Here is a 16,503-nt window from a genome sequence, read left to right on the forward strand (position 1 = left end):
AAAGATCAGTGCCTTTGGGGTTTTTTGTTTGTCTTCTTTTTCACCTTTCTCTAGTGTCCTCCTACCTTTAAATGTTTAAAAGTATTTCCTCATGATACGCTACATAAATGCTGCTGGTTGCCAATGCTTGCCTAACTACTGTTGTATAGCTTTCCAAACACTTAGGTGACTTAAGCACAGAATGACTCAGATACTTCAGTAATATAGATTGGTCTGTATTGCTCATTCCTCAAAGCTGTGAACTGGTTATTTAAACATAGCTAAGGCCAAATCAAGTTTATCACTCAGCATTTGTATTAGAAGAGGTTTAAAATCACGTGGCTTAAGTAATAAGAGCTTGAAATTAATGTATTTTTTGTGTAAAATTCAAGATACTGCTGCAAATCACAGCTCTGATCTGCTGCAGTATTAAGTAGTTTTTAATTTTAATACAAATTGAGCTACATTGTTGCATGAGGCTTCTACATGCCATATAATGCCCTGGTTAAAATTGAAAAAAATATCTACAGAACACAGGCAAACCCTGGAGGCTTTCACCTTAAGATACTGTGCTAGTTTACCTTTTAAATCTGAATTACAACTACTGAAAACAACAAAAGCAAGAACTGGGTTTAAACAGGACAGACTGCCCTGAGTAGCAAAGTTCTCTGAGCCTGTAATAAGAATTTGCAGACTCCTCCACTGGGTGGCAACCTAGGATGCAGCAACTGCATCTCCTGATACAACAGCTTTCTCCTGAGGATCACCAGAAGGAAAAATCAGTCACTGTTAACATTAACCTAATATTTTTGCTTCTCTCAGTGTGCAATTGGCAATGCAATGAATATGTGGAAAAAATGAAACTTTGAAAAGCAGCGAACAATTGTGGCCTAATCAGACAGGGTATGGACCTAATGAGTATTAGCAAAGCTTTTAAACAAACAAACAAACAATTTTTTAACAGTTTTTCTTTTTTTCTTTTCAGTTTGTATTTTAACATGGTCATTTAATACAAACTATACTCACCATTACAAGTATTTGAAACCAATACTGCGTTCTAGCTTTCTCACAAACATCATGCATATCATTCCATAAATCACTTGAAAGAATAAATTTACTAGTCACTTGAATTTATATCAGGAAAATATAAAATTCAATGACAGGAGTAAAAAAATGCTAATTCCTATGTTTGTTTCTGATTTGTTTAAAATGCATTTTTCCTCACAGAATTCCACAGAACAAGGACTCCATCCCAGAATATTTGTAAACCAACTCATTTTATTTTCTAAACTTATTTTTGGCAACCAAGAACAAAATCAGGCAAAATAAAAAGGCAAAGCCCACTCTGTCATCATTACATGATTAACATAATTCTAAGGAAGTAACAATTAATAAATGGAATGCAAAGAGGAGAAGAGTAAAGTGAAAGGTAAAGGAAATAAAATAATATGGAAAGTACTGAGAACAACTGGCTGACCAAGAAATATGAGGTAGCAAAAAATAATCAAAAAAAGGAAGAGATTGCCTTAGAAAAAGGGGGGAAAAAAAATCACATCAACTTTATTTCCAGTTAAAAAATGACATGAAATTAGGTAACAATTTGAGCTCTTCATACTGTATGAAAATAAGAAAATAAATAAATAAATAAATAAAACATACTTGCATTACTGTTGAGAAGTCCCTACAAATTCATAATATTTCTGCTATAATTTTTACTTCTCAACTCCTAATTTTGATTGATCGTTGAAAAGCAGATCTCTGTGGATCCACCATATGCAGACCTTGATGGATATGAACATACAGCTGAGAGTGATCATTAGATTATAACTGTTTGTACCCATTTGGTTCTTTATCAATATCTCTTTTTTTGTTTAAGATGAAAATGATTCAGAAATACCCACTAATGGACAAGAAGTTAAAATAATTCTTTCAGAAATGTCACAACTCAGGAAGCTCAAATCTAGTAACAGCAACCACTCTCTAAGGTCAGCCAGTACAAACTAAGAAGAAAACATCAATACTTTCTCCTTCCTCTTCCTTGTGTACAGCCTCCTATTTTCTGGCAATTTATAGAAGACAGAATTACATCCTACATATTATATCCTATACTATACTGATAAAGTTAGTATTAGTAGTCCTTGACAAATTCTTACATTTTGTTGTCCAAACTTTCTTTGAATCCAGGTGTACTTTCTGCTTCCACACTGTCTTGGGACAGTGATTTAACTATAGGCTTTGTAAAAAAGTATCTTCATTTGTTAGTCATCTGAACAGAGGGAAATCTTGTTTACTCAGAACAACACCAAATGCTAACTTCCTTGCATTCAAGATCTATTTCCTGTCTCTGGAAAGAGGGAAAAAGGCAATGTTAATCACAAGCAGTTTAAAATTTGATTGAATTCTTATAGAAAAATGCCCATCTGAACAAGTGTAGGATCTTTTTACATATGGACTCTCCTCATGTATTCCAGTCCAATTTGTGTACACAGCTGAGACAAGAGTTTTTCCTGTCATGAGCATCTGTTTGACTCATCATATGTGCTGCATCTATCACTCTGAACTGTTCCAATAGCAGTGCTGAAGCATCTGCCACTTTAGCTCTTTCTCTACAGTGGAGTTAAGATCCTAGAGGAATCTGAAAAAAAAGGATGCAGGGTAAAGTGATTGACTGAGCCTTGCTGATGTTCAGAGAACTTTCAGCTTCAGAGATCATCTTCTGCAGGTGGTGCACAGTGTTACACCTGTAACTTACAGCTCCCTGAGGCACAGAGTAGAAGCAATCCAGATCTGTAGTTTCTTTCTGAGAGTCATGATATAAATTAGGAATTGTTTCCATTTACTCTGTTAGGGTGCAAGTTTTTTTCCCTCTGACTTGCATGTTCTTGAGGGCAAGATTCCGACTACATAAGCTTTGCAGCTCTTATATGCTGCTCATCTTGACTCATTCCCAGTTGCTACAGAGGGTAAAAACAGCTGGTCCACCAGCGCTGTTTAGGATATGGCACTCTTCACTAACTATACAGCCTCAGCAAGTTCAGATAAGACACCGAAATTTTGCACATCTAAAAGATGTCAGTAGAATTTCATCATGTCCAGCTTGCCATCCACCAGTAACCTGAAGTTCTCCACAAGGTTACTCTCAATGAGTTCTCCACCTAGGCTGTACACGTACCTGGGATTGCCACAACCCAAGTGAAACACCTAGCATTTGACCATGTTGAATCTCAGAATGCTCATGTGAGCCCACTTTTCAAGCCTGTTGAGGTCACTCTGGATACATCCTTTCCTTCTATTGTGTCAACTGCAACAATTGGCTTGGTGACATCAGGAAACTTGCTGAGGGTACACTTGATCCCACTGTCTTATGCCACCAATAAAGCTATTGATGAGCACTGGTCCCAACACTAACCCCTTGGAGACACCACTTATCACCAGCCTGCACCCACACGCAGAGCTGTTGATCACAACCCTCTGTTTGTGACCATGCAACCAATTCCTTATCCTCTGAATCCAGACATCAAATACATATCACTCCAACTTAAAGATAAGGATATGGTGCAGGACCATGCCAAAGGCCTTGCACAAATCCAGGCAGATAACATCAGATGTCCTTCCTTTGTCCATTGATGCTGTTATTCCAACATAGAAGGAAATCAGACTGATCAGGCATGATTTGCCCTTAGTGATGCCACGCTAGCTGTCTTGGATCACCTCCTCATCTAATGTGTGCCTTAATTTCCAAGAGGATCTGCTCCATGATTTTCTCAGGCACAGAGGTGAGGGTCACCAGCCTGTGGTTCTCCAGGTCTTCCTTCCTCCCTTCTTTAAAGATGGAAGTGACATTTCCCCTTTTCCAGTCACCAGGGTCTCTGTCCTGACTTTTCAGTGTGGAGAGTGACTTGGCAACCACATTAGCTTCTTCAGAAACCATGGATGAGTATCATCTGACTCCACAGAGTGGTACACATTTAATGTTGCATGTGGTCTCAAACTTGCTCTTTGCTTACAGAGGGAGGGATTTTGTTTCTCCAGTACTTGTATAGTCGTTCAGGAACCCGAGAGACATGAGAAGCCTGATGGCCAGTGAAGACTAAGGCAAAGAACTCACTGAGTACCTTAGCCTCCTCAATGTCTGTTGAATCCAATTTTGCCTTCTCTGCTACACTATCTTTTGCTCATCTCTGCTGACCAGTGTACCTGTAGAATCCCTTCTCTTTATTTTTCACATCTCTAGCCAAGTTCAGTTACATCTGCATCTTGGCTTTACTGATCCCATCTCTGCATATCTGGATGGCATTTCCATATTCTTCCCATGCCACCCATTCATTATCATAGTCTTTCACAGTCTCGTGCGGGTTGGAAGGGACCTTAGAGATCATCGAGTCCAACCCCCGGGATTCGAGCCCCTGTGTAGCAGAGTGGCACTTCTACCACTTGCTCCACAGGGGGGATTCAATTTATTTTTAGCTTCAGTCTTTTTCACAGAGAATTATTACTGATTTGTGCTTGTCTGCATGGGTAAACTCAAAACATCATTTACAGCATATTAAAGACGCAAATGCAAATGGGCCAGCAAAGCATCATTAAATTTCTGAGATACCACACTTTCATAATTAAAATTCTTCCTGAATCAAAGTGTCTTCAATTTGGTTTGTTATTCAAATAACTGAGTAAAAAATGAGCTAACAATACTGATTTCTGAATTCACAAGCATCATTAGTTTCCCTGAGTGTCAACATGTAGTCAAGCGCTATAAAATACTTAGACCCTGAGAATACAGCGTAGAATAGCAATTGCTGGAACAGAACGGTCTCTATAAAAATTTTTTGCCAATTTGTGCCTCCCATCATATAATCCTAAAGGAGTATAAGAAGAAGAGCTGCTAAGGGAGATAAGAAATTGTAACTTTTATTAAAGAGAACAGAAAACACAGTACTTTTGAAGTAGATGGTCACAGACACAGTTGAGAATGGCAGATTAGTTTTACTTCATTAAGGAGGAAACACTGATTCTATTAACTGAAAAAGCAGCAAGAAGAATTTGATACAGTTGGAAAGGACAATACCCATTCCTAGAAAAAGAAGAAGAAAAAAATAACTGACAATCTTTGAAATGCATTAATAAAATTATATGAATGCCTATTAATTATCAACTATATTACATAAATGGCATTAATTAAATGAGACCATATGCATAATAATTTACCGAATATCCACTAACATAGGACTACAAAGCAAAATAAATCTTTATACATAGACAATAATTTACTGCAAACTACCACAATTAGATGCATTAAAAATAAATAAATAAATAAATAAAAATCTGTGGTTTTCTCATAGGACCAGACTCCTAAACAGTTCCCAGGTCTCTAAAATTAAATCTGCTCAAAAATAACAAAAGTAATTAAGCCTCCTGTAAATATGTAAAAGCAAGCAAGCAAACAAACAAACAAGCAAAAAACAACCCAACCAGCAGAATCTTTTCACTAATATCGATCTGGTTGCTGAAGGATGCTCAGTGAAAATCTGGACTACAGATCTGTGAAAAGTCTTTAGCTGACAAAACTTATCATTGCTAAAATGGGAAGGAAAATCTGTAAAATGCTGTAGTGGTGAACACTTGTGCAGCCATCAGTACTCAGAAGTTTCCTGCTTGGACTGGTATGCCTGCATTTTGATACATTGCAACTGTGAACACTGCAGTGAAAGAGAATCCTTGAGCTTTTTCACAACTCAAATATTATTTAAATAACACAGTGAGAGCTGTTGTATTAAACTGCCGTTGATGGGGTGATAAATAATTTGCTTTTAGAAATATGAAATGCTTCAGAACGTCACTGCACGAAAGGGGTCTCATTGTGAAATATTACTAAATATATAATTTGAAAAATATCTTGTATTTCAAACTTGAATTTATTTTCACCACTGTATGTCATGAACTATGAAAAAGTGGCCCTGAACCCTGGAAAAACCCCTACCAGGCCACAGGTCTCTAATGCTAAACTCTAGAGTATATATAGTGTATATATATACAGTTATTTTTTGAGGCTGTGTAAAATGAATATCTAACACTCCAGAATGAAGCTATTATGATGACAGAATTCAAATATTTCTATGAGTTTGGTCACTGTTCTTTCTCTCCTACAACAAACACTACAGAAAAATATATATTTGTTCAAGATCGAAGGAAAAAAAGATCATTTATTAAGAGGTAATCAAATGAAATATGTTGAAAACTGATATTACAATTATTAAAGCAGGAATATTTTATGTGTATATTTCATGACAAAATGGAGAACAAAATCCACAAATAATTTAAGCAAAGGAATTATATGCCATTTAATTTTTTCCCTTAAGAAAAGTTTTGGATCTCCTAAATGCAAGTGACAGAGGGATCAGAGTTGCAGATCAAATCAGTATTATTCTTTCTTCTACTTTTTGTCTTCCCCTGAAATAGCTTAGATTCCTACTCTAAATCCCAAATTCATTAAGCTAAGCAAGAACAGTATTTGAGATTTCTCAAAACATAAGACAACAAAAAGTTATACTGGAAAACTAGTAAAGAGACAAACACCATTTTTTTATTATTGGATTACATGTTGCTGACAGAAACAGAAATGCCTTCTGTTGTATACATTGATGGTGACAACGATTCTCATGAGACCCACTCCTTCTTGTAATCAAGATAGGACATTAATGATGTTTCTTTTGGGGTTGGTGGTGGTAAAAATAATGGCACTGATGATAAAACTATTGGTGTTGCTAATTAGATGTAAAATATATCCTGACACCAGCACTTTTTCAAATGCAAATTTATAAATCGTAATGAAAGGATTCTCCTGAATTCAGGGAGAAGTATATAACAATTCTGGTTAGTTTGTCTTGATTTTGCCAGTTGTTAGGAAGTGCATATTTATAGTTGCTTTTCTTTAGGCATCTGTTGCTGATCCTTGTTAGTAACAGCATATAAGGAAAATCAGTAAAAGCCAATGGTCTATTCTTATATTTTAAGTTGCTCAGGCAAATCTTTTGAATAGGTGGCAAGTGGTGCCTTCAATAGTAATTTTAGTTCTGCCTTGTTATAAGGTAAGAACCATCTAAAAATAAATAAATAACTAGTAATAAAACAAACAAATTTGTCTGGTTTTCTTGGCTAAGAAATTATACAGGATTGTACTTTTATTTCAGAATACTTAAGAATAGTAGGAGAAAATTCTTTTCCCCAGCCTAGAAGCTGTGCCAAAGCTAAACATTTATTTGATGATAGATGCTTATTATAATCACTTTCTAACAGCTTGCTCAGCAATTAAAATCAACCGTGCTGTTTGATTCTCTTAATTTGGATACTTTTGATATGTACTTTGTATGAAATTCTTCTTCCAAAACTTGATTAGCTGTTTTTAATAACCTCCATTACTTTTGAATCCTTCAACACATGTAATTTTACTATTTCCTTCTCTTACATCTATTTTTGTTTCAATAGAATCACAGGTCTTGAGATGTAAAATACACATACAGCTCTCCTCTGCGGATGTTTAATTCACATTCCAGTTATGTGCTCCAGACAGTCAAAGTTGTATAGATGTCAGTTAAATCTATCTCCTCCTCTTTCCTACCTATTTGTACAATTCCTGTTAGCATAGCTTTATAAATAAGTAACTACTGAAATTCTGAATTCCTTAATGCAATTATTTTCAGATGCTTTGGTATGCATAACCTACCAATTGTAATTTCTCTTTTTCCACTGAATCTCATGAAATCTATAACACTCTAGTCTGTGTATATCATCACAGGATTCAGTTATGCCTATAAAAGAAACATTTTTATAACCAGTCACTGTAGTCACACAGCTGTCTAAAACAGTGGAAAGGCTGAAAGTGGAAAGAATCTTTTTGAAGTATCATCCCTCATTCTGCAGTGAAATGGACCTTGTGAGAATAGTCTTGCTCCTGAAAGACTTGTCAACTACAAATCTTGCCTGGCATGTTTACAGATTCTTAGTTTTGATAAAAATGTGACCCTACACCATGTAATAGGCTAGACTCAGAACAAGGACTATTTTCAGAATCAAGAACAACACAGTCATGACATTATGGATATTAAAAACCACACATACACATAAAAATAAATAAATAAAATTTTAAAAAATTAAAAAAATAAAAAATAATAATAAAAAAAGACTTAAAGCAAAAAGGAAATACCAGAAGCATATGAAATGTAAACTGTTAGGCAAGCTTTCATTGCAATAATAACCTCTTTTCTATTTCTCTGACCTTTTCCCATCCATATTTGATAATCTCTAGGTGATATGAAATATGGTGAAAGCTGTAAGATTTGTTTGAAATGCAATATTACAGCTGTTAAAATACTAACTTACTTCCTTTATAAAAATGCAACGAAAAGGAGAAAGAAGAGCAACAAAGGCTTTTTAAAATCACATCTATCTTATGTTTCCAGTGATTTTTGCTGCTTCAAAATAGAATCACAGACACAGCAAGCACTTAGCAATCTCTTCAGGTGCTGCTACACTTGCATTAGAATTACGTAGCCTATGGCATTGCTTTCTCGTTTCAGATCCAAAACTTCAGTTAATAACTGCTATGCTACACAATTTTGAAATAGAAGGTTAAAACAGGGATGAATAATGTTGAAACAAACAAAATTCCTTTACATTTAATTAATTGGTACACTGTAGATTTTTCCATCCTCTCCCTCAGCAGCAAGGAACGTTGCATGGATGAATTCCCCAATACCTTTATTTATTACTATACTAGTTGGGAGGGAGAAGTTAAAAAAAGGAAAAAGAGCAAGTTTACAGATTCGGGTTTTCTTCAGTATTTACAGAGGAAAGCAGCCACGTCTGCTCAGGTCATTACTGCTTCTAAAATGTCACAGTATTCTGGGATCATAACAGAAGTTGAACAAGTATTTAGATATTACTAGAATCAGAATCAGAAGGCTGAAGGAGATCTTAGGAGGTTATCCAGTTCACCTTTGTATCTCCATGGAAAAGAAAAAAATGGCTTTAGCTGACTTCTTAGCCATTACTTTTCTACATTATTACTTTTTCTGCCTGATCTTAAACAAGAAGGCAAATGACAGGTCTCTTAATTGCCTACTTTTGTCCCTCATTGTCCTCATTACTAGAAAATTAATCTAACTGTATTTTAAAAGTTTACTATTCTAGCCATTATCTGTTTCTCTGGATATTTTCCTCCCTCTTAGCAACAAATCTAGATCTTTCACTCTTTTCACTCTTTTTTTTTTTTTTTTTTTTTTTTTTTTCCTGGTAAGCTGAGTTTCCTAGATTGTTCTTATAATGCTTTTGGGAGTATTCTTCAGGTATGCCATAATATTCCTGAAAATCATATACCTGGGCTTGTTCAGAGTTTGTCTTGGAAGAGTTGCCCCAGTTCTTGTGTTGTATTTTGTGTATGTATTCATTTAAGCTCTTCTAAATTGATGTGTTTGCACAATGATTAGTCCAAGTTCCCATTGCCTGATATCTTCATTTCCCTTCAAAATGTCCTTGAACACCACCACTTCCACCGCTATTCAAATCCCATCAAATCTCTTCACTATCTGATTGATTCATTAATCTATTTCAACCATCATTTTTCAGCACAGTCTGTGGGGCAGAAGTCTTTCTTGCTCAAACATATTCCCCTTGCGATTAAATTCACAGAATTTCTTTGAGTCTGTTGAGAATATTTCTGAGACTGACTTTCATTAAGTCCCATCACTAAACTGTGCTCCTTGGTGCCATGTTCATACATTTTTTTAAATACTTCTACTAATGGGGACCACTTATGTCTTATTTTTCAGTCCCTTCACCAGCAATATCCTTTCTATAGTGCGGGGCCTAAAACTGAACACAATATTCAAAGTGCTGCAAACTATACATGCATCCAAGCCATGAGCATCTAGAAAAATATTGTGAAAAACGGTGTCTAAAGCTTTACCAAAATCCACATAGACAACATTTACAGCCTTTTCCTCATCTTCTAAGCAGGTCATATTGCCATAAGAGATGAGGTCATAGAAGGAGACCACATCAGCCAGGCAGAACCTGCCTCTCAAAACCCAAGTTAAAGCAGCAGTCTGTCACTGGCTTTTCTGCTTAGTACCAGCTGTCTCTTACTTTATTAACTCACCTTACAGCCTATGGCCACCTTTTTTGATAATACCTATAATAATATTAACAGATCTGTATAAAACATAATTGCAATTAACCTCTTAATATTGAGATTTCCATCGCCTGCTGAAATACTTCTTTTCTTGATGAAAATAATGAAGCATAGATATAATTTATGTGAAATTCCATCTGACATCCACAAATGTTAGCATCCTGTAAGTTGTGAAGCATTCTAATTTCAAACACAGTCATCCAAGAGCACAATAGTTTATTTTTTCTCTTTTTTTTTTGCCATTGCTACTGAATGATGCTTCAAGCAAAAGCATATGTAAAATAACAAGTGTTTCACCTTCAAAATATTTTATCTTCTCCTAGTATTTTAACTTATAGCCCTCTCCTGAAAAGGCACATATATAAAAACTGTTTCATTCCTCAGAGCTAAAGAAAATGTTAAGCAAATATTTTCAGATCCTTACCACAAACTACATATTAAAAGAAGTACTGTATAAAAATCACACGCACTCAAAAAAAAAAAAAAAAAAAAAAAAAAAAAAGCTATTATTTTTTGTCCAATTATATTTTGTAAATGTGAGTCACTCGTCTTCTTCTAACCAGAGTATGGTTAAGCTCCATAAATTTGAAGGAGAAATGTCTGAGGAGCAGTAAGACACAGATTTTTTTTACTGTTCTCAGATGAAGCCTAAGAAACCCATTCTGACTTGTGTTTCAATCTGTTTTTGACATACTCAGGGAAATAATGCACTTGATTCCACATGGAAGCTATTTTAGAGAAAAGAAAAATGCAGGGTGGAAAAAAAAAATACAAAAGAGAGTGGAAAAGGTACCTTTTTACAACATCTTCTCCATTCCAACATGGGATATCATCAGCAGCTGCCAACTCATTACCGCATAGCTGATCAGCCAGGCCACCATAAAAGGCTCTGTAGAGGCGAAGGTGGCTGATAAATTCTCTGCACAAAGGAATACGGAAGCAATTGATAGTGTCAGTCAACAGTATTATGCAGTACTTCAGTCGTGCACTTCTACAAGAAGATACAGAATGTGCTTTTTCTAAGTAGTATCTTGTTTTTTTTAAAATCAATTTGCCAATTTTCTGTTACCTAAGTAGGATTCCCTCAGGTACATTTCAGTTGTTCACAGAGTTGATACTTTTATTTGTGAAAATTAAACAAAACAATTTGTTCATGCTCTGGAACAGGAATAATTTTCCTCGACTCTGAAATTTTCTTGTATAGTTCTGATACAGTCTGAAATGTTGCCTTTATAGAAATGTACGATTTTATTTTACTTTTATTTATTTATTTATTAAAGCATAACAAATTTAAAAAAATAGGTGTTTATTGTCACCTGTTTTTCAGCACTATCAATCTGTCCCCTGCACAGTTATACAAGTAATAGAAAGAGTACCGGCTAGAGTTATGGGGAATTCATGATTTAGGTAGAATGAGTTTAAGATGTAGACATTAAATATTTAGTAGATATTTAAATTACTGTCTGAAAAATGACATTAATTTTATCGCCTTATGCTGCTAAGTTATAAATTATGTATTGCTATTTTAAATAATTGCCAAGATGCCCAGAGCTGATAGTAAGTTTTTATACTGAAATCAAAAGAAATCAGTGGGTTTCTTTAGTTAGTATATTTGTAAATAAATTGTGATATTTATGTTTATAATTTGTTTGCTTATTTATTGAAAATCTCTTGCTGAGAGACCAATTCCTGCTGTGAAAAATTAAAATACTTATTTATTCAGGATTAGAATTTCACAGTATATGAGTTATCTATGACTCGCAGGCACAAAGGAGAATGGTGCCAACAAATTCTGTACTCATTGCTCTATAAAACCAACAAGCTTCAGTTTATTTTACCTTATTGAATGGCATTTGGAGTTGTAAAAATAAAAAAAGTTCTAGACATTTCTGTATGTTTATTTTTTGTAGATCTAAAATGGAACAAGGAATTAAACTCTTAATTATTGTTTACTATAAACTAACACAGATAAAACATGAGTATTATATGCAGTCCACCATTAGAATACCAGAAGACTCTACACAAAGCATAGGGATTCATAATTACTATAACTATTTAATGCAAGCTGATTGTATTAGCATACCTAAAATTGCAGTTCCGAAAATCTCAGAGTCATTTTTGACTGCATATGTGCAATATATTTTAAATACATAAATATGATTCATCTGTTCTCTCCCAACCATGGATAGTTGTAATACGTACTTCTCTGGCCCCAAAGTTGCATTTTCCATTTTACATTGAGTAGGACTGCCTATAACTATGTGTTGGTTTTATGTTCTGAATGAAAATTAGTGATTAGAGGCTTCTCATAAAAATAGCTGGAATTTCTTTTGTACAACCAATCCATCCAATCAACTCCATATAGAAATGGAAATAAATAGAGCTGCTATCACATCTTATGACAAACTGCATTCTAACAGAAAAGTCAGTTATTCAGTTTATTAGCAAACACAACCCGAGGCAAAGATGAAGTTAATGTATAAGTAATAACTGATTTCAACCCCTGTAGATGTCTGATCAAAGTAGCTAGAAGGGCAGATGGTCTGAATTTGAATTTTCACATCATCCTCTTCTAGATCAGACAGCATGTAACTACAGGCAGTTGAGCACAAATGTGCAATTACAGTCAGTGGAAGCTACTAATATTTCTCAGCAGTTTATTTGGAAATGTTCTCCTTTTTTTGCTTACAGTCTCATCTGCTCGGAATGTTGAAGTTTAAACTGTTTGATAGTAAAAAGTTCAGACAGAGATAGTCCAACATATACTTCAAAATGAAAATTTTCATCTGAAGCTGAATATGGAGAAATTAGAGAACTCTAAGGAGTCACACATTTAATTGAGTCATTTCATTCATTTCCTGTTCTTATGATCATTGTCATAAATCAAGTCTGCGTCATTTGGAAGAAGCTTGTTCTTTCCTGCTAAACTTGTGAATGTGGCTGGGAGTATACTTCCACAGTTTACCAGCAGGTAAAGTGGTTGACTGGGAGAACTGTGCTTCCTTAAAAGCAAGCTGTAAGCAATTGCTGAAGTTGCTCTTCTCCTCCAGGAGTTGTTACAGTTGCCATGGGAATATAAAGAAAAATATAAAATGATTGTGACAGATAAAGAAGTAGATGATCCAGGAGGTAGCAAGTAAAAGTGAAATGAACTGTAAAGTTGCTAAACTGAAATCTGTACCAGTGGATCTCGCAATCTGCTTCCCCACGCCCCCAGCTTCATTGTTTTTTACTGTCTGCTCCTCTGATGTCCCCAAAGTTCCCCCCTGAGGTCATCTCATACGTCACATTTTTACATCATGGAACAGTCCCAGATGAAGTCAGATATTAGAATGTGGAACAGATATTGACTGATGAAATTCTGAGCCGACCAAAACAAAATTCTCTTTTGCATCTCTTTCCCTTCATTATTTCACGCCATTACTTTGAATATAACCTATTCTGTTGTAAAATTAATGGCTTACTTTATTCTTTTTTTCTGGCTGTAAAACTAATGTCTTACTTTCTTCTGCTGGCAAGAGTTTCTTCGACATCTCTTGAGAACATCTTCAGTCCTTGGCTATATTTGTTCCGATCAAAAGAACAATGTGGAGACTGCGTAGGCTTCCTTACAGGTGGACCACATACCTTGTTCACCTAAAAGGAAAACAGACATTAAGAAGTAAAGAGCATATGTAAGAAAAAAATATATTTTGTTTCTCTTTATTCTGTTTAAGTCCATTTTCGCATGAAAATCCGTGGACACATCATGAAGATTAGCTAAGAAAACTATCATTAATTATCATACTTGTCAACACTGTATCCACACTGAAAGCAGAAAACACGCAATTGCATTTCATTTTGTGTAAGAAAAATACAAATGAAATCACTCCTTTTGAAGGAGTACAAGGTGTATAAGCAAGCTACATATATTTTATTGATGGTGTTTTTTTCCCTTCCTGTCACGAAACTGCTATGCAGACAGTAACAGTAACCTCAGAGATCATGGCATGTAATGAACAGCAGCATATTTCTATTTTTCAGCAATAAACTCCAATCATATTTTTAATATGCATTAAACTCTGTGATTTCTTTCAGGGTTGATGAATTATTACAGCATGTTCAGCACAGTTACTCAGAGCATACACTGAACACTTAAGCATGACAGAAACTTGCATTACAACTTTGGAAGATGTAAATTTAATGATCCGAGATGCATGTTTAATGATTCAGACCATAGATGCTGAAAATACTAACTGATTTTATACATCTGGTTTTCTGATCTAGATGTCAATACATATGAATTCATATGAGCTTTTTTAAAAAAAATGTAATACTGAGCATTTTCCACTATAGAGGATATCAATCCATGTTCACAGCTCATTATTCTTCCTAGTCACTAAAGAAATGTAATTAATGACATACGTATTTATTAAACAAGATATACTTCATGCTGAGGATCACATCAGACAAGATATTAAGCAGACAAACCAGTACATATATTTTGTGCATGCTCTACTTGAAAAACTAATACTGCAAGTGATTTATTAAAACTTGTTTTCAATACATAGTCAACCTTGTTAAAAGAAAAAGGAAAACAGAAGAATTCACAGAGAATTTAAAATAGAATGCCACTTCATTTTACTCTGACTGAAATGAACAAATAAAGAAAACCAGTTGTTTTATGGCCACACTGCCTGACAGTATGGACAATGCCCATTTTATTTATTATACGGTTGCTTCAGAATTCTAATAACTGTTTACATGGATTGATAGAGATATGACAAGGGGATAATGGCTTTAAACTAAGACAGTGAAGGTTTAGGTTAGATGTTAGGAGGACGTTTTTTACTCAGAGGGTGGTGACACACTGGAACAGGTCACCCAGAAAGGTTGTGGATGCCCCATCCATCGAGGCATTCAAGGTCAAGCTGGATGTAGCTCTAGGCAGCCTGGTCGGGGCAGGGGAATTGAAACTAGATGATCTTTGAGGTCCTTTTCAACCCAGACCATTCTATGATTCTATGATTCATTCTCTTTGACTCAATGCCTCAATAAATGTTTTGTGCCATTTGGGGAATTTTGCATTCACTTATACATTTACAAGTAAACCATAAATACCTTAAAAGGTAATCTTAAACTTCACATCCATAAGTACTGTCAAAATCTCAAACTCCAGTTGTTATCTGAAATGTCTTTTTAACAAATAGCCAATTTTTTCTTTTTTATTTTTTTCTTACTTCTTTTCACTTACTTCTTTTCACTTACTTCTTCAGACATAGTTTCTGCAGGATGAGCGTGTACAAGTAGGTATTCTGATGATGTCACTGTCTGTTATCATTCCCATATCTCTTATATCTAAAGCACTGGGAACACTGCCTGTCTGAGTGGCTGACTAGTGTGGTGTCAGTTACTTCTTGTTAAATGCATCACACATTATCATTCACCAATCTGTTTCTTTTTAAGTGCTCACTGCTGGCTGTGATTTTTATGTCATACTCAAGACACTAACTGTACACGGGTGGCAAATGGACTTTTGCCTTCCTCACTGCCACAGCATCTTCAGTGAGTTGCTGTTGTTTCCGTGAAAAGGTCATAGAGTATTATCTTGCCTTCAGGTGTCCATTGTGTCTGTGAGCCAAAAAATTTAAAACTGAAATGTCAGACTTTTATTTTCCAGTAGAAAGTTGATGGTACATTAAAGTAAAATAAAATAAAATATAAAATAAAATTTAAAGTCTAATAATGTATAATAATGATTATAACGTCTAATAAACGTCTACTTTTTTTGAAGATGCATTTTTCAAGTCTCTCGAATGAGTACATGGCACAAGTATAATATCACTTAGTTTATTTCCACCGCTTTCAGAAGAACTATAACATCCATTAGACACATGGTTTCAGTCTTTGGGCTGCAAAGATAACTTTTAAAGCAAAAAAACATCCAAAATTATCCAGTGCTATTACTGCCATTCATCAGAGACAAAGACTGGAATCAGAAGTTTGAGAGGAGGGGAGTGCGCTCACTACATGAATAATCATTTTGCAGCAATATTTGATCAGAATGTATTCTTATTGTCTTCCACTTCCACTGAAACATTTCCACAAAAGGAGCATTTCTTGACCTCAAATACAAAAAAAAAAAAAAAAAAAAAAAAAACTTGGAGTATAAAATGATTCTCAGAAGGAACTGAAAATACTCTGATGAAAGCGAGACTGACAAAAATGCCTCAAAATATTATTCAAAAGAGAATTACAAATCTAGAATTTCAAGAAAAATTAAAAACTGCTGTAATATTTTAAAACAGACAAGCTTATTCAATTAGTTGATTTCTTTCCCCCAATTCCTTTGTCAAATG

General features: G+C 34.9%; 1 protein-coding gene across 15 annotated transcripts in view; it reads right to left on the reverse strand.

Annotated features, from left to right (window-relative positions):
* Positions 1 to 16,503, reverse strand: part of GPC5 (glypican 5) — a 508,496-nt gene that overhangs the window by 411,410 nt on the left and 80,583 nt on the right. For 12 of the 15 annotated variants that reach the window (XR_004305915.2, XM_032442040.2, XM_032442039.2 and 9 more), the window contains exons 4-5: positions 13,668 to 13,801; positions 10,959 to 11,084 (exon numbers count right to left, since the gene is read on the reverse strand). Coding sequence is in view for 14 of the 15 variants with exons in the window: in XM_032442040.2 (XP_032297931.2) it covers positions 10,959 to 11,084; positions 13,668 to 13,801 (260 nt within the window). In the remaining variant the exon portion in view is untranslated. Of the gene's footprint in view, positions 1 to 4,871; positions 5,051 to 10,958; positions 11,085 to 13,667; positions 13,802 to 16,503 lie in introns of those variants that run through there. The other 3 variants (XM_085536022.1, XM_085536021.1, XM_032442041.2) reach the window with 3 other exon arrangements.

Source organism: Coturnix japonica, chromosome 1 (assembly GCF_054131305.1).
Source record: "Coturnix japonica strain WE chromosome 1, WE-NBRP24, whole genome shotgun sequence".
Lineage (NCBI taxonomy): Eukaryota > Metazoa > Chordata > Aves > Galliformes > Phasianidae > Coturnix > Coturnix japonica.